Raw genomic sequence first — 24652 nt, forward strand, 5'->3', positions numbered from 1 at the left:
GAAACCGCACTCCATTCACCGCCACATAAGCGTCACGTCATTTTTTACCACATGTGGTTTCTTGCCACACCAAGGGGGTGGTGCCACACTTTTATTTTATTTTTTATTTTTTGTTTTTTTAGCTATTTTACTTAAAACTTCTTTTTTAATAAAAAAACATAATTTTTCATTACTTGAAAAAAAAAACATTACATTGAAAATTCAGAAAACATTACATTGCATTACAAAAAAAAAAAAAAAAAAAACCCGAAAAATACACACATGACATTAAAATAGTCCTAGAAACTTAAAAAAACACAAATAAAATAACTAAAGCAAACTACTTAAAGTCGTTCTCCGTGAACTCGTCTTCGGAGTCATCCAGTGGATCCAAATTAAGGTTAATGTTTTGAACCTCGTAAATGTGTTCCACCAAGTCATTGCGAAGATTGTGAAATGTTTCAGTGCAACGTATCTCTGCTCTCCTGTTTATATACTCTTCGCCACCAATTTCTATTGGTTGTGTCTCTGGTATGGTTTCTTCCTCGTCAAACGCACATATCGCTCTTCCTTCGTCTTCAATAATCATGTTATGCAATATGAGACATGTATACATGATTTCTTGAAGTTTTTGCTCGCCTAAATTAATTGCTGGTTTTTTCAATATGAATCACGGTTTCTTCAGAGCTCCAAAAGCACGCTCAACATCCTTCCTAGCTCTTTCTTGAGCTCTCTTGAATTTTTTCCGTCTAGAACCATGTGGACACGTAAACGATTTAACAAACACAACATACTCAGGATAGATTTGATCGACCAGATAATAACCATACTTATATGGCGTTCCACGCACTTCAAAAGAAGAATCTGGTGTAGATCCATCGTATATGTTGTTAAATATAGGTGAACGATTAAGAACGTTGATGTCGTTAATCGAACCAGGAGAACCAAAAAAAGCATGTCAAATCCACAGATCTTGTGATGCAACTGCTTCAAGTATGACCGTTGGGTGACCATGATCACCTCGAGTAAATTGCCCATGATATGACGTAGGGCAATTTTCCCATGCCCAAATAGAGACAATCTAAGCTTCTTAGCATTCCAGGAAACCCATGCACACTAGCATGATGAGCTTGCAATTGCAAGATGTCATTACGTGTAGGCTTACGTAAATATTTTGGACCATAAAACTGAATCACAGTTTTGCAGAAATAGTGGAGACTGTCTCGTGCGGTCCTAGCAGACATCCTAAAACTTTCGTCTAACGCATCATGCAGAATGCCATATGCTAACTGACGAAGTGCGGCCGTGCATTTTTGTAAGGGAGTGAAACCGGGTGTAACTCTAGCATCGTAGTCTTGTTGAAAAAAACTGCACTCCCTCGTTACATCTTCAACTATACGTTCGTATAAACCCTTGAACATTCTGAAGCGCCTACGGAAATAATACCATTGATAAGTGGCATTCTCTTGAAAATAGTCCTGTACCAAACGTTGGTTGACTTCTTTACGATTTCTAAAAATATATCTTCGTGTTCTCCGTTGAGAACTTTCAGCTGCGTTATTGCATAAAGCATCGTATGTTTGTTCCGTCATTTGAGCAAACGCAACAGCGGCATCAAAAATAACTTAAAATTCTTCAGAAGATGAATAAGATGACATTTTTGAGAGATATTGGTGATTTTTTTTAATAAATTAGAGAGAGAAGGGTTTGTTTTGTTTGAAAAACAAATGAAATGTATGTGTATATATAGGAAAGAAAGGAAAAAGGAAAGAAAAAAAAATTAATGCGCAAAGGACCGTTCAACGGTCAAAGGAATCAACACCAAATCACGAGACGCGGCCTTTACTCGCCACACCGCGGCCTAAACCGCAGGAGACCGCAGTCAGGGGCGGTGTGCGCGGCTGAGGTGGCACAAACTACGGTCCCAAACCGCGGCCACTCCGCAAAGCCTTATAAGCTAGATTTTTGATAAGTTATTTGAAATATATTATAAACTAACTTTTAAAAAAAACTAATATTTCAGCTAGGGAGCGAACACAGAGTAGACTTTTATATCAATAGTAGTATACGCTATCCTTAATTGAATCGGTTTTATTCGAATCGCCATATATAAGCCTCTACGCTAACTTTTTTTTTTTTTCAATATTTTAATGTATTTAATATATTTAATTTTGTTAAATTTGAGCTTTATTTCCATATAGTATCTAAATTTATTATGTATGGGCAAATTATTAAACCAATAAGAAAATAATGTGCAGTTGTTTCTTTCGTTTGGCATGGTTTGTCGACAATCAAAATAAGAAGTGAAACATGTTTTAATCTGTAATAGAAGGCCCTTTGTTCAGTTGTTTTGATTGTATTCTCGGTTTTGCAGTTGTTACACTCATCACGTCTTATTTTTCTTAGGCTATAAGGTATAGGCACGGCAAATCTCAACACCATTGATCAGATTTCACGCCGCCGCGTCAAGGAGGCGATGGTGGTGTTTCTACATGGCTGCAAGCCACATCAGCACCACACCTTTTGCGTTGGCAGTTCATCCTAGAGCCTTATAGATAATAATACATGACATGAGTAGTACTACTAGTGACTAAAATATGAGACTTTGAGAGAGAGGAGAGTACTAAACAGGTAACAAGGAGTCTGGTCCACCGGAGAGGAGATAAGAGAGAGAGCACCGAGCAGGCCGACTGAAAGAAAGTCAAGAAGGCGGTGATCCGGCGGAGAGCAAGTCAAGATGATTTCAGGTTAGATTTCGAGTTGCAGCCGGCAAAAGGCGGCGCAGCGTTATGCCGACACTTTTTATAGGGTTTTCAATTTTTCTAAGAACTTAGTTTATAAATTGTAAATTAGATTGGCTATGGGGTTAATTTTTATTATTATAGCGGTGATAGTTTCCTAATGAGATTGATATTAAAACTTGTTTTGAGATTTTTTAGGGATTAGATTGAGCAACTTTAATCATCTAAACAAACGTGTGTCGTATCCAGTTTTCAGAAGTAAATTAGCCAGACAAATCTCCAAAGTGTCGTGCATATTCCCCAAGAGCTTAACTAGCGTTAGTTGGAACAAAGTCTAGTTGGTCGGTTTTTCAACTTTCAAAGTACATAGCCGTATCCTTTTAGGCGGTTTAATGTTTTTATTTTTGTTTAATCTTTTATGCATAATGCACCCATTGAATCCGGCACTACTCTATTTGGATTAAACTAACATGTATGAATGCTATGGAGACAGAAAAAGTATGTTGAGCAAAAAAAGCAAATTGAGGAATTAGTAACTTGATAAATAGCTTGCTACGAAATTTGTAGTTTACTTCTTAAATGTAAAGTAAACTAGAAAGCTAAATTGGAAATAAAATATTTGTAATCCTCGTGGTCTTGATTATGATTGAATTAAGGAAACCAAGTGAGTTCAGGTCTTAGTGATTGTAATAGTTTTTCCCTGACCAGTGGATGTTTCTTCTGCAGACACTTGAAGGATCCCATTGGCGTCTATACTGAAGCAAACCTCTAATTGTGAGCGCCTATCTAAACCTAGAGTCAGATCGTGAAGGGAGAACTGCCAAAGTAATATGTTGTCGGTAACTTTGATGCCCTCACCCTGATAAACCGCAAAACATACTGATGTAATGTTTACTAGATCCACCAACAACCACCACATCATCCACTTCCTCCTTCCGCATTTTCCCATCACTCAAACATCCACCTACTAGTTTAATGCACTTATCAAAGAAACTTGAATTTAATTCCTCAAATTTGGCTCTGCTGATTTTGGTCGAAAATTCAATGCCATTATATAAACATTCAATATCAATTGATGTTACAGTGGTTGAGGATAAGTCCCTCTTTGCTTTCTCACAAGCAACTTTCAACTTGGCCAAGGCTCTAGGATTTCTGCTCAAGTCCTCATTGTGTTTTTTCTTGAACTCCTTAATGCAGTGATTGACGAGTGTAATATCAAAATCCTCGCCACCTAAATGAGTGTCGCCTCCAACAGCTTTGACATCAATAACACCTGTGTTACTAACTGTCAAAAGAGATATATCAAAGGTTCCGCCTCCCAAATCAAAGACCAATATGTTCTTATCCTTCTCTGTCATATTGTCGACACCATATGCAATTGCAGCAGCTGTAGGCTCATTTATCAAACGCATCACATTAAGGCCGGCTATAACTGCTGCTTCCTTTGTTGCCTCTCGTTGCATGCTGTTAAAATAAGCAGGAACAGTGATCACAGCATCAGTGACTTTGGTCCCAAGAAATTCTTCACAAGCCTCTGTCATCTTCTTGAGAACCATGGCAGATAATTCTTCAGGTGCATATCTCTTTTCATCGCCCCTGAACTCGACTACGATAGTTGGCTTCTCCAAAGGTCCTCCAATGACCTTGAAAGGCCACGACTCCATATCCTTCTGCACTTGAGGGTCACCAAACCTGCTCCCAATCAAACGCTTAACATCTGAAAATTTAGAGAATTCCAATTAGCGTGATGAATCAAGTTATATTTTTAAGTGAATTCAAATAGAGAAAGAAACAAAACTGTTTTCGCCACTTCTTTGATTATTAAAATTAAAACGAAAACATGAAATGAGAAATTATGATTAAAAACACTTGCCATATACGGTGTTAGTAGGGTTCCTAGCGATTTTTTGCACCCTCGCCTACCAAGACTTCTGTGTCATTGAATGCTACGATAGATGGAGTGATCTTGTTTCCTTGTTCATTTGGTATGATCTCCACCCGATTTTTGTTGGGAAGCCAGACACCAGCACACGAATAGGTAGTTCCAAGATCAATTCCGATTGCTGCTCCTTTAACTCTTTTAGACATATTTGAAGAAGACATGAAGCGACAAGGGTAGGATTCAAAATAATAAGGTGGTATCTTAGTCTTGAATACGTTTAAAAAACCATGAAACTTGATTCATTTATATTTCGAACGAGTCTTAATTTGCAATTGAAGTTCATGACACAGGTATCAAACAGACCAACTGTCCAACTCTTGAGCCGTAATAATCTTGGATAGCATTTGTCATATCCTGAGATAATAGGATGATCTCCAAGAGTCGTGTACATTCCCCAAGAATTTCACTAACGTTCGTCTGGACCAAAGTCTACTCGGTTGCTTTTTCCATGAGTCGTGTCTTTTGGGTGGTTTATACATGTATATCAATAATGATATTATTTTAACCTTTCAAAATTTATCAAAATTAATGATATTATGATGCAAAACCAGCTTAATGAAATTTTAGACGACCATTACCAAAACCAGCTTTTCTTGAACCATAAATTTAACACAACTAGAAATTTAAGATCTAAAATTTTAACAAAGTCAATGTACTGCTTTGTAACTTATCCACCGGGACTCCTATTGTTAATAAAAATAAATGTAACCGGGTAATTTTCCTATTGTTAATAAAAATAAGTGTAAGATGGTAATTTTTCATAATCGAATAGAACCGCAAGTCTTTTTATTTTTATTTTTGTTAAATTCTTATTTTTTATTTTTGAAAAAAAAAATATTAATAGAAACAACAAAATTTAACAAAAGAAAGACTTGCAGTTGAAATTACCCTGTTACACTTATTTCTATTAACAATACTGAGGTGGAATCCAGGTAGATAAGTTATATTAGTTGGCAGTTCAGTGCAAGAAATGCATCGTGTGCCGACAACATAAGTCATCGCTATTAACTTATCCTGACAACAAGTCGTCAGTATAGAGTTGACTACATTTGTTTGACCTTGATATCTATATGGACAGACATGTGGTCGCCATAGCTTAGACAAAAAATGAAATAAGTTACGTAGTTTTCTTAAAACTTATTCTTACGACAGGCCGTCGGTATAGGTTACGAGAAATATAATTTTTATGTATTTATATTTTATGTTGCGAAAAAAAGCAATGGCGTTTTTTGGAAAGTTATGTCGATGACAAGTCGTCGGTAAACTATGCTGGTGATCCGTGTGAAATCTATCCCGACGACAAGTCGTCGGTATAGATATTTTATTATTATTATTATTTTTTAATTTACAGAAACAATAAAATGACGTCGTATATCTTAATTGTTATGCCAACGACAAGTCGTCGTTAAAACATGTTGGCGATCTGTGTGAAATCTATCATGACGACAAGTCATCGGTACAAATTTTTTTATTTTTATTTACATAAACAATAAAATGATGTCGTATACCTTAACCTTATACTGACGACTTGTCGTCAACAAAGTTGTAACACTTAAAAATACGGTCCAAAAATTTTATTTTTAATTATTAAATAAAACCATAGTTATCAAAACATCCGTCAAAAACATAAGTCGTAGTATCTCAAACATCATAATCAAAGTATCCATATCAAAACATATGTCAATATATCAGAGTAAACATCTCAGGCTAAACATCATGGTGTGTGCAATGCAATCATCCCGAGCCCTTCCCTTTGCTACTGGAAGTACCTGAAACCAAAACTGAAAACCGTAAGCACAAAGCTTAGTGAATTTCCCCCAAACTACCACATACCATACACATAACATGCAACTATGAGGTACAGGCTCCGCCCACACTCAAGGAGATACGGGCCTCGCCCACACTCGGATAACGGGCCTCGCCCTATGAAACACGGGCCCCGCCCACGCTTAGTGAGATACGGGCCCCGCCCACACTCAACTATCTAGGAGATATGAGCCCCGCCCACTCTCGGCTAACTAGGAGATACGAGCCTCGCCCACACTTAGCTAAGATACCAAATTTACCAATCCATTCCATATCCATACTCAAGTAATGTACGGTATCTGCCCCACACTTAGCTACTAATCAGCACACATAACGTACACGGGCCGACATTGGTGTCTGCGACCCGTTCAAACCAGGAGGAAACTCACCTCAATGTCGGGTGCTAGTTGAAAGGTCTCTGCTCCGGAATCAGCTCTACTCAAACCCCTAAACAGAACAACCTCTTAGATAGCAATTCATACTCATAACCCCCTTAGGGTCAACTATGGTCATAGTCAAAGTCAACGCTCCGAGTTGACCCAACTCGTCGTGTTACCCCTTCAACTCGTCGAGTTTCTGAGAACCACAGAATCGTGATTTCGCGATCCAACTCGTCGAGTTCTTCCTTATTAACAGAATCGGGACCCTTCAATTCAACTCGTCGATTTCCTCTGAGAAATCGTTAAGTTCTTTAGTCTGCTAACCCTTCTTAATCCATTCAGCCATTATTCTTCAAATCTAAGTCCCGTATTCCAGATCTGGGCCGAAAATACATCTAGGAGGGTAAATTTTCCAACTTTACCCATCAAAGCCCACTCTAGAAGAAATAAGCTCTAACCCTAACCCAAAAAGCTCAAGGTCTTGATCCAACGCCAACTAAAACTACAAGATAGACCATGAGGTCATACATCTGGACTCTAGGGACGATATGATCACGTAAACTCTTAACCTTTATATTCATGCATGGCCATTAGAGCTTTAAAAGACCAACATGATGGTCTAAAGGTTGCATGGGACTTCCATGGTCATAAAGTTGGCACGTTTATGCCATGAAAACCATTCAACGCCTTAGATCTGGAGTATTCTTCACTTGGGATGTCCAAATCCCAACAACCAATATACTTGGACCAAAACATAAAAGAAAGCATCCTGAAACTAGATCTAAGCATGCCATGGACAAGGTTGAAGCTTTATACATCAGATGAACGAGAAATGAAGCCCAACTTCTAGATCTACTCTCCTTCCACACGTTCTTGCTCCTCCTTCAAGCTTCCTCTTCTTCAAACTCACCAAGAATGCACAAGATTAACTTACAAGCACTAAAAATGGCTTAGGGTTCAAGATTAGGGTTTTGGACAGTGGAGGCTGGAGATGAGGCCAACACCTTGGGGTTAAGGTGTTTAAATAGGGTGCAAAACGTCGGGATTAGGGTTTCATTTCTGCCAGCCTACTCGTCAAGTTGAGGCCTCCCAACTCGTTGAGTAGGTTTCTTAACCCGCGTCCCAAATCATCTCTAATTGACGAGTCTGGGGCTCCCAACTCGTCGAGTTTCTCTACAAAAGTGAATAAATTATGATTTTAAATACATACCAGGAACCAGGCGTTACAATAGGGTTTTATGATACAGAACGGATCAATCGATCCTCATTTTATCGCACCAAAATCTGTTTATTTCTCAATCATCGACGATTCTCGTTTTTCTGCGGTTGCAGCGTCGACCCTCATGTAACTTCTAGGTCACTCTTTCTTCTCCATTATCCCTCTTTTCTAGTTGGATTTTGAGATGCTTGGGTTTTTCCTGTTTTTTCTTGGTTTCCCGATAAGGTAGTCACCAGAGGACCACTGACGACGACACTGAGTTCCAACAACCACCTACTTCCGGCCACCACAATAGGAGTTGCATGTAAGGTTTTTTGATTTCTCAATTTTGTTTTTTCCTGATTTAGGGTGTTTTTCCGGTGACCACCAGCCACCACCGAAGGACCACCATCTACATCCACCACAACAGGAAAACATATAAGGTTTCTAGTTTGATAACGAATGGGAACGACATTGATTGGGAAGGTCCAAATTTTTTTTGGTAGCTTGTGGTTCATTATCGTCGACTTATGTTGGTTCGCTATTGTCATCCGTTCTTGCAATTAAATTGTGTTGGGGAAGAAGCAACCAAAATTACAATTTTAGTCCTCGATGGTTCAACTTAATGACAATTTATACCCCCGAAACTATAATCTTTACAAAGTTTGGAGATTTTTTTTCGGGGTATCAAAATTGTCATTTATGTAAAACGTTTTCCAGCAACATGAACAATATTGTTCATTTTTCAAGTCAAAGCGATCCGGGAATTCAAGTTTACGACAATTATCATATTTTTCGTGTTTTCTGGTTTTGAAGCTTCTCATTTTTTTGTTGCTTATCGTGGGGGAGTATTTCATGGAAAAATCCATTATGAGCCCTTTATTATTCCCTTTTTGGAATTTTTATAATCATATTTCGATTATAAAAAGGGGGAAAAATTTTGATATGGGTATTCAAAAGTTTTTTGGGTATTCATTTTCGTAGCGAATAATAATTTATGATTGAAGACCGATGTAACTTTGAGGAGTTAATATTTTTTATGAAGTGATTCGGATTCGATATTCTGAAATGGTTCATTTTTATGAACGGTTTGGACTTATTGAATATTTTTGGGGTGTGCTTTTAAGCTTAATGATGGGTAATTTTCCTCGGAGTTTTGGATACTCAAGGACCTAAAGTTGCCTCTTGTTCTTGTTGCTTTGGATTGTAATGTCTCACATCCTAGAACCCGGATTAGAATACTATTGAAGATTTGAAGATTTGGTGTTCACTTCTACATTTTTGTCACGCTTGAGGTCTTGTTCGCTTGTTGCTATTTTGGAATTGTGAAGCCGGGTCATATATTCCAAGCTTTGAGGAGAGAGAATGTTAGGGAGCAAAGCTCTTCATTGGATGATGACTTAGAAGGCTTATTCCCTATTCGATATGGAAGGTTTATCTGTGAAGGTCTTTGAGAAGGTTGAAGACGCTTCTCTATGAAGGTCTTAGAGAAGGTGGAATGTGCTTCTCTATAAAGGCCTTATGGGTTGAACTTGCGTATATATACTTGTACACTATACTTTGTAGGTTTAGAGTAGGGATGAGCATATGGACCGGGGAACCGGCCGGAACCGGTACCGGAACCGGAACCCGATGGAACCGGTCGGGCCGGGACCGGGACGTTATTTTTGTGGATTTTTGGAACCGGGAACCGGTAGGAACCGGAACCGATATAACCGGAACCGGTAGAACCGGCAAAAACCGATAGAACCGGCAAAAATCGGAACCGTATGATGCTATTTTTCGAGGACCGGTTCCAACATTTGAAGACACGACAAGAACCGGTAGGAAGCGGGAACCGGTAGATCGCCGGGCCGGTTTGGTTCTTGATTTTGGCCGAAGCCGGTTCCCGGGTCGGGTCCGGTTCGGGCCGATTCCGGCCGGTTCGGTCCTTTTGCTCATCCCTAGTTTAGAGAGATCCCATTTAGAGATGCACACAAAAACCGGTTTCACTATTCAAAATTGGATCCAATCTGAAACCGGATTGGGTCAAAACCGGTTTTGACCAAACCGGATCGGATCGGATTTAAAACCGAATTTTCAATCGGATCGTAATCCTATATTCCAAATCGGATTTGATACCGGATCATAAACCGGATTCGCTAAAAACCGGATCGAAATCCGCCCCAAAATCCGCTTAAAACCCATTAAAATCGGTTTAAACAGGTTTCAAATCGGATTAGAATCAGATTCGGATTTTGGTTTGAACCGGATCAGATTTTGACCGGATCTGGATCAGACTTTGACCGGATCGGATTTTTGATGACGTAAGCAAAACCGGATCGGATTCGGATCCGGATCGGATCAGATCGGATTCGGGTTTTATGCATCTCTAATCCCATTGTATAGATGAATAGTTTAGTCTAGAGAGAGAGAGAGAGAGAGAGAGAGAGAGAGAGAGAGAGAGAGAGAGAGAGTATTGTAGTTAAGCAAGCACATGTTTCTACAAATTTTGTACTACTCCATTATCTATAAAAATTGTGCTTAAACATTAGTTTGTGTCTTTTCGATTATGCATTACATCATAATTCGGCAATGTCAACTTCCATGGGATCATACAGTAAGTAAAGAACAAGAAGATCTAAATAAGATTTGGTTTTAGCTCAATATATCCAGAGAAAAGTACATAAGTATAGTAATGAGAATGAGAGCTCAAAGCATACAAGTGTGCAAAAAGTTACGACACTATGCAGTACTCACCCTATTTATAGGGTACTCACGAAAACAAAAAATACTATGACTAAGCATTACAATACGAACCACAACTGTGCCTAGTAAATACATAAGATAACGAAGTCTTGATGATTATAGACTATTCGACATATAAGACTCTACTAAAGGTTCGTCATTTCACAAGATATTTAGACTCTACAAAATCGACTAATGAAGGAGGGAAGCATGCAAGGAATCACAAACCTTGGGTCGATTCAAAGAGTGTAGAGGAGTTGATTTTTTTTTGCTAAATAAAACACATACATGTAAAACGGAGACAATAATTATAGCTTGATTCAAAATAAGGGAGAATGGGAGGACCGAACGACCTTTCATCGTTCTTGTCTCTATTTGTGTACACACATAAGTCAAAGACGGTTGTGGGTCTGTTTCTTTGCATGGTGTGGAGAAGAAAGTATATGGAAAGGAGCATGGTTCTAAAAAGCGCGTCATGACGCGCCTCAAGGCGTGCCATGGCGCAAGACATGATGTAGCTGTTACAAAAACGTCCAATGCGGGTTTGTTAAGCGTGGCACCCAAATAACGTGTCAAGGCGTGCCTTATCGCGTTATGGCGCGAGTTTTTTTTAAGGCACGGGTTTTTTGTTTTTTTATTTTATTTTATTTTGTGATCAGGCCTAAAATAATTAAGCTTTTGTTAACTTTTTTATATTAAATATTAATATAACACTTCTAAAAAGTTAATATATTTGATAAAATTCAATAATTATATAATTTATTATTTTTAATTTATATAAAATAGTCATGCCTTGAAAAACGTTTTGACTCGCCAAAGCTCACGTTATTTAGAACATTGAGAGAGAGAGAGATATATATATATATAGAGAGAGAGAGGTGGGGGTTTGGTTTTCTATTTATTTCCTTTTTTAAAGAAAAATTATAAAAATAAAAAAGAAAATTGTAACCGAAAAGAGTACAATAGTAATTTAAGATGAATTTTGTAACAAAAAGAAATCACAGGGGTCAACCATGCAACTTTTAGAAACCACAACATCATATTCGTCAAAAATAATTAAGAGAGACTGAATTTTTGACATTTGGTTAACCAATGGACCAATTATGTACTTTTATCATAAAGACTTTGCGGCTTTAATAAGAATATCGGCTGAACAAAAAACTCTTTCAAAAAGAGTTGACTCGAAAGAAAGAAACGACAGTGAAGAAACTCTTTTAGAGTTCAAACAAGGGCAAATTTGTTGCCGCACTTGTGATCTGCAATTCAAGAGGGAAAAAAATCACGAGACTCTTTTGAAGAGTTAGGTGTTGTTTGTTTTTTGAAGCCAAAATGTTTGCAGTCTGCGGCCCATATCTGCAAGCATCTACAGCAAAAGAGGTAGACCAAATGTTTACAGTCTGCAATAACAAATCTGTTTGTTTTTTAATGTATGCATGTACTGAAATAAACTGATTTTTCAAATTAATTTCATGTCAGAAACATAAAAAAATGCATTTTCAGCAAAAAAAAAAGATATGCGGCAGAAAAAGGAAAAAAAAGATAGGCGGCGTTTTTTTTTTTTTTTTTTTTTGGTTTAGGTTAAAATGAGGCGTGAAGACCTTTGAAGACAGTAGCCCATGTCTGTGTCAGGAAGACCTCGCGCAGACGTTTTTTGATCTGCGTACTTCCAAAAACAAACACTGTGCGGGGACATATGTGTCTGCACGGCTCAGACAAAAGTGGTTGCGCAGATCTGCACAAAAAAAACAAACAACCCCTTAGATAGATTCCCATAGTTGTGTACATCATAAGTCGCCCAAGAAAGAACCCAAAATGCCAATGACTTGATTGGAAACCCTTTTGGAAAAACCACATAAATGACACTTTTTATAAAATTTTGTAAACGTGATTCAACGGAATTAAACTCAAGGGAGTGACTACGGTCTCCCTTCCACCCAAGCAAAAACACCGCCCCTCTACCGCGGTCTGGGTCCGCACTTCGGTAGCCGATGACCACACTCATCTTCTCAATTTTCAAACTCATGACCGTTCAACGGTTAAAATTTTAATTATTTTTTTAACCTTTAAACTTTCTTATTTAAACCTTTCAAACCTTATAAATTTTTATATCTTTCTATTACTTTTCCTCAAAAAAAAAAAAAAAAATCAAAACCGACGTCGTTCGATTCTTTTGAAGAATTTGATGTTATGTTAGATGTTGGTGTCATTGCTGCTAAATTGGCAGAGCAAACATATGAAGTTGTATGCAGTAGTGCAGCCAAAAGTGCTGAACGGAGAACCCAAAGATATATTTATAGAAATTATGAAGAAGCAAACCAACGCTGGATCCTCCGGATGACCCGGAAGACGAGTTCTCGGATGACGATTTCATGTAGTTCATTTGTTTTTTTTTAATTTCTATTTTTTTTCTAAGTTTCGAGGATTTTTTTTAATATGATATTTTTTTCCAACTAATGCAATGTAATGGGTTTTTATTTTTAATTAATGAAATATTTTGTTTTTAATTAAAACTAAAATTTTTAATTATTTAAAAAAAATAAAAATAAATGTGGCACTATTCTTTGGGTGTGATATGAAACCACATTTTTGTGGTAAATCCTGACACAATTCCCTCCAGCCTTGCAAGAGCTCTAAACTAATGCTACATATAGAAGGAATATGAATGACCGAAATAAACAATCTAAACAACTTTATAGATAGCCATATAAAAATAAATCATAGTCTGACTCTAAAACCACTCATGTTTAAGAAATCCCAAACTAAAGTCTCGTTTGATAGTTGCTGATTGAGAAAGAGCTGACTGGGAAATGTCTGTTTGGGTAAGAAATCATGACTAAGTAAGAAACCATGCTATTTGATTGTACATATGACGGAATGTGTTGACTGATGAAAAATGATCATTTTACACTTCTGCTATATACAGTGATGAATGAAGTTGGTGAAGAATTATAATACATACAAATTGTCATACAAAATGTAAATTACACACAAATCCTTTAAAAATCCAAACAAAAATTATAAAACACATCATTGTTTTTATAAATTTATATGGTATGTATTTCAAAAGGAGAAATGGAATTTTAAGTATAACAAAAGGAATAGAAATTTACATGGTATGTAGACATAAAATTGGTTTTCATTAAGCAATCAATCAAACACATGGTATGCATTTCAACAACCAATACATTAAGATGATTAAAGATAAAACAAATCCATGTGTAAAAAAATCAATTAAATAGGAACCTGAACGTACATATTGAAATCAAGAATAAAGCAATAGTTCTTGATTGAAATTTACGAGGAATAACCAAAGCGCATAGAACCACTTATCACTTCATCATTTACCATATCCAATACAAAGTACATGAATTGATTTCATAATCATATAATCCAATTCGACATGTCAATTTTGACTTTTTGATTTCAAGATCAGATTTTCAAGGCTTCAATCAGGAAATTCAACAGCAAAATAAACATTCAAGAGCAAACAAACAGCAAAAATAGGAACTTTCCCATTCGGATTTTGAAAAATCAATAGCATAAATCGGAACATTCAACAACAAAATAATTTGAACTTTTAAACAACAAAATCGGAACTTTTATCCCTCTCAACAACAAAAATCGTAACATTCCCAAATATCGTATCATTCAAGCGTACCAGATAAGATGAGGAAGGAGCTTCGACTGGTTGGCGGAAGAGGAAGAATGGGGTCGATGATGCTTGCTGGTTAGGGAGAAGAAATGAGACGCTGAAACAAGATTCATCAGGAGGCATTGGAAGAGATATATTAGGGAAGGGTACTATTGGAACCTTTCTCAGTCAACCCATTTTACACTTCTTTCCCATTCAGATATTCCTTTGCGATTCAGATGCACAAAACTTGATTATCAAACACTTATAGCTAACCGAGTCAACCAAAAAGGTCTGACTCGACTCAGTCAGACGATTCTCATACACGACCTAAGAGGAATTCGACTCACACCATACAACACTTTATAGCTTCTTTAATCCATTTATCTTTATCTCTAATTTTTCTTTACAACATGGTCGCTAAGTACGTGCAATAATGACACTCCACTCCTTGTGTCCTTTATTTGTTTGTGGGACTAATGTCATAAAAGCCCTTAAGTTTTAAAGAAATATTCGGTTTTACCTTTTTATATGTAACTTCCAAAAAATAAGACCATAAAATTTCATTTTAATCAAATAAAAACAGTGCTCAAAACCTTATCCATACAAGTTTAACAAAATAAGTGTATGAGTATTATTTCAAATTAGAGTAAGTTATAAAATGCGGAAACATGTGGTGCGTGCTATGCAATCATCCGGAGCTCCCTTGTTTGAAAACTGAAGTACCTGAAACACAGACTGAAAATCGTAAGCACAAAGCTTAGTGAGTTTCCCCTAACATACAACATACCAAAACAACATACTACCGAGCATATCTGGGTGCTCGACCTACCCTGCCGAGCATATCTGGGTGCCCGACCTACCCTCCGGTCTATTTCAACCGGTTACGGGGTCTATTTCACCCCTACCACCACCACATATTAACATACATAAATCACATAATCATCAAGCAATACGTGAAAAATGATAATTATCACACAGACAACCATCATACTATGCAATAAATAAAGGGCCAGCCTTGGTGTCTTCGACCCGTAACTTCCACGAAGGGAGACTCACCTTAAAAGAAAAATGAACCCTACAACTGCTTCTGCTGCGAACCGGCTCCAACCACTAAACCAAAACCCCAAAACTAAACTCCATCAATACACACGTCTAAACCCAAGCACTAGGCCCACTAATGGCCCAACTAACCAAGCCCACAATTGACCCAAACCCATTGGGCCTAATCAATGCCCAACTCCATTGGGCCCACTCTGGCTCAATTCACCATCCAAGGCCCATTAGGGCAAGCCTAGCAAGACAAGCCCAAACAGAAGTCCATTACTCTAAAATCATTAGTCCATTATGAGCCCAAACCAAAGGATAAGTCCAAGACCAAGCTAGCCAACAATCAAAGAGCCCAAACTTGCACAGGGGATTTTCACGTCATGAGCACTTCATGCTCACGTCGTGAGATCGTGGCTTTTTCCCAGAAACTTCCTCGACACGTTCTCACATCGTGAAGTCTTATTCCTCACATCGTGAGGCCGGATCTAACCAAAAGAAATGAGCATTAAGCTCCTAATCCATTAGGCCTTAACATGGGACTATCTAGAGGGTCTTCCTTGACCCCAAGGACCATAAAAATCGAAGCTTTTCAGTCATGTGTGTCCAATACATGACTCAAACACCAACTTAGGCCAAAATGAAGGAAAAAGGACCAAGACTTAAACTTGGAGTCCATAACCATGACCAAAATCCAGATCTGAGACTTATAAGAATTAAGATACCACTATGATCCATAAAGTTGCCCACTTTATGGATCCGATGCATGCTAACCAACATTACAAGCCATAAAATGCACGAAAACTTAGATCTAGCAATAAAGGAGAGAAAAGGCATGAGCTTGAGGACTTACAGAGGGCCAAAAGCTCCACAACTAGCTGATGATGAAGCCAAGATGCTAACAAATGCACCACCAATGATCTTCTTCTCCCTCAATGAGCTTCAAAGACCCAAAAGCTATTGAATAACACCAAGAATGACCAAGAACTTCAATGGGGGCTGAGATTAGGGTTTCCAGAGGTCATGGGAGTGAAGGAGGATGAGGAGGAGCAACCCTAATCATCTCATAACTTTAAATATCCGGAAATAAGGGTTTTGGGGACCAGGTGCCTCTCACGTCGTGAGCTCTACATGCTCACGTCGTGAGCCTTAAATGAGCTTGGTCAACAAGTCAACGATCACTCACCCGAACCACTCCAACTTCAAACGGCCATAACTTCTTCGTTTCAACTCCGATTTCGACGTTCTTTATATCCACGGAAAGGTCTAGAAGAGCTCCACCTTTATATCAACTCCCATTGCCATAAAACTTTCCGAAAAAAATCTAATTCCATAAAAGGCCCGAACTGCCACTTTATCGATATACCCTTGGTCTCCAAAAACACAAACCGAACTCTCAGATCATCAAAGCTACATGACCCACACTCAAATGGGTCTAAACCTTTATTCCCCAACATCTGAAGCCTCCTGATAACATATATTCGGGTCACTGTCCCGAATATGAATTGGCTTAAAACAGGATGTTACATTATGTATTTTAGGTTCAATAAAGCCACAAGTATGCGTAAATTTTACGTTTTTACCCATTTATCAGGTTACCAAGTTACCTCTAGGTTGCATATACACATGGCACGTAATGTAGATACCGATTAGGTTAAATATATTGGCATTACGCTGATGTGGACTGCCATATCAACATGTTTCCTTTACCTTTTAAAAAATGTGAATATATAAAATTGAAGCTAGCAGGAGTCGAAACCTAATTCCTCCCGCCCACAAACAACCCAACCTACCACTAAGCTAAAGCAATTTTTTTTATCTCTTGAACGTCCATATATATTGCATAACGTTGAAAGATTTTAAATACAATTTATATTATTATTATTATTATTATTATTATTATTATTATTATTATTATTATTATTATTTTAAATACAAACTCGCAACAAAATGAAAAGTTTTGACGTCTGATGCTAATCCAAACCTTTTAGCACGAAAGTGACAATTTTCAGCTAACCACAAAGACCATTCTTCCAGGTGCGCGACATGTTGCGGGTTGCGCAGAGTCGCCAGAGAGTTACGCTGACCAACGCCGTTCGGACCTTGAGTTTCAGGTGGGAGACTTTGTGTTTATAAAGGTGTCACCTTGGAAATGTGTTATACGATTTTGGAAGCGGGGTAAGCTGGGTCCTCGATTCATTGGCCCTTTCAGGATTACTGCCCGAGTAGGCACGGGTTGCATACTGGTTGGATCTTCCTGATGAGCTTAGTCAGATCCATAATATTTTCCATGTGTCCAAGTTACAGAAATGTGTAGCCGATGATTCAACGGTGATCTCGTTGGATGATATTCAGGTGCATGAGCGTCTGAGTTATGTGGAAAATCCGGTCGCGATTCTTGATAGGAAAACTAAAACTCCGTGTAACAAGGTGGTGAACCTAGTGAAGGTGCAATGGCAGCACCGTAAAGGCTCTAAGTGGACATGGGAGTCGGGGGACGAGATGAGAGAGCACTACCCAGATTTATTCGCATCAGCGAACTGTGATGACGAATTCTAATTCAAGTGGGGGAGATTTGTAACACTTGGACCCATGTATTTTCCCTTTTAACCCTTGAAGAAAAAATTAAATTTCGAAAGGAGTCCCCACATACGCTGGGCGTACGTTTATGTACACTTAGCGTACATGGGCATGTGGAAGCGGGAACCCAAGCCACGTACGCGGGGCGTACGTGGCCAATGCTAAAACCCTAATTTTAGGGCATGATCCATATTTAAGCTCACTTATTATTATTATTTTAAATACAAACTCGCAACAAAATGAAAAGTTTTGACGTCTGATGCTAATCCAAACCTTTTAGCACCAAAGTGACAATTTTTAGCTAACCACAAAGACCATTGTTGCAGTTTTGTCTTAGTTTTATTACAAATTTGATCCGAATTTAAAATTTTGTAATTAATTTGTCCAAATTTAGTTTTTTTTTTAAATATTTTGCTACAACTTTTTAAGATTTTTTTGTAATGGTTTATAAGAATTCTCTCTGAAATTTTTTCCCACTTAAAAAAAAATTATTTTACAATATTTTCATAACTTTTTTTGCAACTTTTGCATTGCCTTATATACATCAGCAAATTGAATTTTTTTGTGATTTTTTGACAATTGAATTTGATGAAATAAGTCAAATACCGTATATGATTTAAAATCCGAAGAAATAATAAAACAACCCGTCACAACGAGACATCGGGGAAACCATGCATCATGCTGAGCGTATGCGTACGTACGCCCATCGTACCCCCTTTGTGACCATTTCTCATTTTTATCGCTTAATGCTTAAGACAAAAACGTCCAAACTCATATCTAACCTCTAAGGGATGTCTTAAGTCATAAAGTTCTTGACTTTATGACTTTACATGGCTTAATGGGGTCCAAACCAAAGCCCTAAGTTTCAAACTTCATCAAAAGACCACCGGTTCATGCATGGAATGAGTATACTTATCAAGATCTGCTTTTTATGACTTAATGACCTCAATAAAGACCAAATATGAGGCTCAAAGGTTCTGGAATAACTTCTACTCATAAGAACCATAACCATGGGACCAAAACATGACAAATCATAACCTCAAAGTAGATCTACATGAGAAAGCCATCAAGATTAAAACTTTATACCTCCAGAAGCTAAATCAAGATGAACAAGGCCTAGATCTACAAGCTCCAAGACAACCAACACTTCTCCAAGGAGTTTTTCTTCTTCCAAATGCACTAAGAATCGACCCAAAATCACTCCAAGTCTCAAAATCCTTCCAAATGGGGCTAGCATTTCGAATTTGGGGTTAGAGGGGATGAAGGCTGAAGATGGAGGGTTCGAAATGAGTTAAGACCTTTAAATAGGGTCCAAGACCCTAAATTAGGGTTTGCATCTGACTGGAGTACGCCCATCATACTCCAGGTACGCCTAGCGTACTCAATGGCACTCCGCGATCGTCCCAGTCCAATACGCCTAGCGTACGCCCAACGTACTTGGCTTAGCCCAAAACCCTTATAACTTCAAATGATCATAACTTCTTCGTTCCAACTCCGTTTTCGATGATTCTTATATCCACGGAAAGGTATTGAAGAGCTCTATAACCCTATATAATTACTTTTGACTTAAAACACTTCGAACTAAAATCCTTAATTCATGAAAGGCCCGAACCATCACTTTTACCATTATACCATTGGGTTGCAAAGCACAACCGAACTCTTGGATCACAAAAACTAAATTACGCACATCCATATGGGTCTAAACCTCACTTTCCTCAACGCCCGAAGCCTTATGATAATTGATCTTCGAGTTATGGCCCCGGATTATGAAACGACTCGAAATTGGGTGTTACATTTTTTAGTTGAACCGGTATGGTGATTGGTTCCCGGTTTAACCGCTTCGACCGTCGGGTCAACCAGTTTCTGTAATTTTCATTTGTTTTCCTATTTTTCTACACACACAGAGACATCTGCAAATTTAAACATTAAAAATACATACAAATAAAAGTTGTAGATCAATCCAAATGCATTAAAAAAACAAATAACCATAAGTTTTACATCAATCCACATATATCAAAAAGAAAATAAAATATAATACGGAAAAAATATAGTTTTGGATGAATACAAATGCATGAAAAAACTTCATAACATTTACCATATGTTTTTATTCAAATAAATCTAAATAGATGTGAAAAAATACCAAAATTTGTTATGCAAAATGATTCATTTTCGTTTGTTTTTATTTAATTTAACCGGTTCAACTCGATTTTGATGAAAACCGGCAGGTTCATTCCGGTTCAGAAATAGACATAAAGCTAATTGAACCGTTTTCTTCTTTGGTTCCCGGTCCAACCAGTTCGACCGACCGGTTAAAACCGATTTTTAAGACATTGGTTTAAATATACCATTAAAATGGAGCAAATATTTTTGTGATTCCTCAATGAAAGTGCATCTTATTATATAACATAAATTTCAACATTTGACAAGAATATATGGATTTCTCAAAGTGATTACTAACTAAAGCTAAACTGTCTGTGGACTGTCATTATTTACATAAATGATTTCACAATATTGCCAAATTAGTGGTTAATTATCATGCGATATACATAAAAAGGAGGATGATAGGTGATAGGTTCATGATAATACATCTCTGATTTTGGTATTTTGTGATCTCCAAAAAAATTGAATGCTAAAATCACTATTATATTTTCTTATATTAGTATATTCGATACCCTTTGATATAAAACAAGAGATTCTGTTATCCCAAATAGGATTGCCATATTGCAGGGTACATATTGCAAGATATAAAATACAACTTATCACACAAAATGAGATACATTAATAAAATCGTCTACAAAAGGAGATAGAATCAACTGTTGACTTTCCTGCAAATCTTCCTGACTTCACCACTCTTACCGGTCAACGGAGTGATGTTTCCCATTTTAACCATCGACTTGGCAAACTGCTGGAAGAAAAGCTCTTGATTTGCCGCATACTGCTTCACATACTGCATCGTTTGCTGGTTCTGAGTAAACAATATCTCATCAGAGCTTAGAAGCCCCTTCGAAGCTATCAAGTTCTTGTAGTAACTGTTATCGAACTTCGTCGGTGACACAGGATCCAAGAAAAACAGGTTCTGATCGCCGCCGGATCTCGGGCAGTTCTGACGCAGTTTTGCAGCATAAGATTGGTCTAACGATAAATCCGGCTGCCCATTGCCGGAGTTGTTGTATAACCTTTGCCTGAAACTAGTGCACCTAGCGTTTCCGATTGTGTGACTTCCTAAAAAATTAAATACCATAACCTTTATCAGGTAACTATTTTCGAATTTAAACCGAGTTTTCAAGATTTTCTTGAACTTTAACCCAGTTTCCAAGATTTTCTTACCAGATAGAGTAACGAAATCAACAATGTCAAGACCCTTGAGCTTAAACTTGGTGAGAATGGTCTGAAAGGTATTGTTTGGAGCTGGGATATTTTGGTTAGAACCACTCAAGCTTGCACCTAATGAATCCCTTCTTCCCAATGGCACTTCCCAACTAGGTCCACCAGCCTGCATGCACAAGTTTAAAACATGTTTATTTCATTTACAGACAACAAAATCGAAACTTTTATACATGGATTACGATACGTACCAGAACAGTCGAGTCTCTTGCTGCCAAAGCCAAGGCGTCCGCACAGGAGACAGTCTGAGGGCAAGCCTTCTCCAATGCAGCTTTGATTTGGTCAACAACTTCGAACCCGCGAGCTGAGTTTCGGTTAGGAACGGACCCCTTCTCGCTAATGATGCTTCCACTATTGTCTAGAAGTATTGAACCATCACAACCCTTTATGATATCATTTGGTTGCAAAAGAAAGTTAGTTTTCTAATCAAATGATGCGTTTTTGTAGCAGTGCGTGGGTTAAATATAGGCATTAATTATGATTAAGAACAAACTACCTTTACGAAACAGTCATGGAAATGGAGTCTGAGCAATGAAGCAGCCATGCGAGCCTCTTTTGCGACAGCTTTTGTCACAACAGACCTAACGATGTCTTTAGCCTGTGGGCAGGAGTGGTCGTAGAACTGAGGGTAGAGGTTGGATGCATTGTTTAGAGCTAGGATAGATATGAAGACGATGATCATGGTGATTGAGTGAGCCATTGTGTTCATGTGATGCAGCTAGCTTTGAATGAAGACGTTATGGTCAATGGAAGGTTTGTGTTGTGATTTGTATAAGAAGTGGAACCTAGATTCATGTATTTATAGACGAATCATTTTGCTTTTGTATCAACATGTAAGCTTTTAATTAGTTTAATTGGTTAGCTTGCCAATAACTTTTCAGTATATTTTTTAAATACTAAACAATTCTTATATTAAATATAATAATAGAAAATATTGTTAAGAAATGATTTCATTATTTTGAATAAACTGATTTGAAAAGGATGGAAATTATTGAAGCGCTTTTAACTACTCCTAAGACATTCAAATATGTCTTAGTTAACATCTTTGCTACAAGTATAAATTGAAGTATTGAACCCATTAAAATAGAATATAAAACACATAAACACACATACATGTAGAGGTGAGTATTTGGGCCTCCGGACCGGCCCTAGACCTGGACCTAGTAAGCCTTAACAGGTCGGGTCCCAGGTCCACAAATTTCTGCAAAATCGGTCTGGTCTAAGTTCTATCAATTCCTGCAAAATCACTATGGTCCAAATGCTAAACATACATTGTGAATGCTGAAAATTGAGTTATATGTGGTTCAGATTCACAATGTGAATAATTGTAAGTCAGATCCACATTGTAAATCCTTAAAACTGAATTGTATACAGTTCAAATTCACAGAGTGAATAAATCTACTTTCGAATTTTACAAAATTAAATATCTTTTTTTTAAATAAAAAACCCTACTTTGTTTTGTTGTTTTTTTAACATTTAGGGTTACTTTTTATTGAACAGATAAAATAAATATAGCAAAATTCATATATTTTTTTTATTTTTTTAAATGGACTTTCATAAAAAATTGCAAAATTTTAGTTCAGATTCACATTGTCAATATGTTCAAAACTGAATTTTATACAGTTCAGATTCACAATGTGAATAAATTCATTTGTGAATTTTACAAACTAATTTATAAATAATCAAAACGTTGAAATATTATAAAATAAAAGGAAATATACTTCGATTCACAAGTAAATTTCACTAAATTAATTTGTAAATAATCAAAGAGTGAAAGTAATAAGTCCGATTCACATTGTGAATGTTATAAACTGAAATATTTACACGTCATACTAACAGTGTGAATCTGATCAGATCAAGATGAAAAAATATATTTTTTATATCGACATTGATATCTATTTATAGAAAACAAAAACTTAAAAATTTAACTATACTTAGTTTTTTTTGTGATAAAAAATAAACCTAAACATTTGAAAAAAAACCAACAAAATGGAGATTTTTTTCGAAAAAAAGTTTGTTTTTTATATATAAATATTGATGTCTATGGAAAGAGAATAAAAAATTATGAATTTTGGTATATTCGGTTTTGTTTTTGATACGAAAAAAAAAACATTGCCTAAAAAAATTAAACTGTAACATCCCAAAATTCAAGACCAAAAATTTCATTTTCAATTAAGTTATTATAAAACCAACAGTATAAGAAAACATTCATAATAACATATCTTGTCAAACCAAAGTGTCAATAATCAAAACATGTTATCATAAAACAATATCAGAGTGTAATCCCAAAGATCTCATGTGTGGAAAACATAGTGTGATGCGCTGTGATCAAGCCGGCTCCTTTCCTTTGAAAACGAAGTACCTGAAACCAAAACTGAAAACCGTAAGCACGAAGCTTAGTGAGTTCCCCCATCATACCACATACCATACAATATACATATTGTCTAACATATCCGGGTACTAGACTACCCCTTCGGTCTCTTTCAACCGGTAACTGCCTAGCATAACAGGGTGCTGGCCTACCCCTTCGGTCCTGTCGACCGGTACCTCGCCTAGCATATCAGGGTGTTGGCCTACCCCTTCGATCCTTTTGACCGGTACCTCGCCTAGCATATCAGGGTGCTGACCTACCCCTTCGATCCTTTCGACCGGTACCGGGGACTATTTCACCCTTACTTCTACCATATATCATACTATCTCATAAACACATAAATCATATACTGCCTAGCTTATCAGAGTGCTGGCATACCCCTTCGGCCCTATCGACCGGTACTAGGGTCTATCCTACCCCCTACCACAATCACATAACATCATAGCATACTAGCACATAAAGCATAACAGATAGTGACATACCAGATAATTATCACAAAGACAATCATCTCTACTATAGCTCTTACTAGTGGGCCGACATTGGTGCCTTCGACCCACTTCTACTGTAAGGTAACTCACCTCACACTGCTGAAGTCTCGCGAACAAAACTCTAGCTGCTGGATGATAGATTCCCGAACTGTCAACATCAAAATAACACCCAATTAATAATTGGGTTCCAATACATAACCGTAAGTCCATGCTTGGGGTAAAAGACTACTTTACCCCCATCTTAGCTTGATTCAACCTCAAGGCCCAATCCAAAGGCCCAAAAGTCAAACTATTAACCAAAGCCCAACATATGGCCCAATTTTCCAAATTGGGCCCAAACCGTTACATGGTCCTACCCTAAGGTCCAACCATTTCTTC

The 24652-nt window shown here is 37.3% G+C and overlaps 2 protein-coding genes across 2 annotated transcripts; both read right to left on the bottom strand.

Annotated features, from left to right (window-relative positions):
• Positions 1-995: 995 nt before the first annotated feature.
• Positions 996-1571, bottom strand: LOC145164232 (uncharacterized). Its single transcript, XM_079082955.1, has one exon. The coding sequence runs from the start codon at positions 1569-1571 to the stop codon at positions 996-998; it is 576 nt and encodes a 191-aa protein (XP_078939081.1).
• Positions 1572-20653: 19082 nt separating this feature from the next.
• On the bottom strand, positions 20654-22188 carry LOC145166778 (peroxidase 72-like). The gene is made up of 4 exons (XM_079085818.1): positions 21912-22188; positions 21607-21798; positions 21359-21524; positions 20654-21253 (listed from the first exon to the last, which is right to left on the bottom strand). The coding sequence occupies exons 1-4, from the start codon at positions 22122-22124 to the stop codon at positions 20841-20843; spliced, it is 984 nt and encodes a 327-aa protein (XP_078941944.1). The 5' UTR covers positions 22125-22188; the 3' UTR covers positions 20654-20840.
• Between the last annotated feature and the right edge of the window lie 2464 nt (positions 22189-24652).

This window comes from Lactuca virosa, chromosome 3, assembly GCF_052849685.1.
Source record: "Lactuca virosa cultivar CGN04683 chromosome 3, Lactuca_virosa_CGN04683_v6, whole genome shotgun sequence".
NCBI classification, from domain to species: Eukaryota; Viridiplantae; Streptophyta; class Magnoliopsida; order Asterales; family Asteraceae; genus Lactuca; species Lactuca virosa.

What these genes read in the sequence shown, in the direction of transcription:
- LOC145164232 (XM_079082955.1), bottom strand. Translation starts at nt 1,571, where the DNA reads ATGACGGAACAAACATACGATGCTTTATGCAATAACGCAGCTGAAAGT.
- LOC145166778 (XM_079085818.1), bottom strand. Translation starts at nt 22,124, where the DNA reads ATGAACACAATGGCTCACTCAATCACCATGATCATCGTCTTCATATCT. An exon ending in CAAGAGACTCGACTGTTCTG is followed by an intron (nt 21,525 to 21,606) that starts GTACGTATCGTA and finishes TTGTGCATGCAG; the next exon opens with GCTGGTGGACCTAGTTGGGA. An exon ending in TGATTTCGTTACTCTATCTG is followed by an intron (nt 21,254 to 21,358) that starts GTAAGAAAATCT and finishes TTAATTTTTTAG; the next exon opens with GAAGTCACACAATCGGAAAC.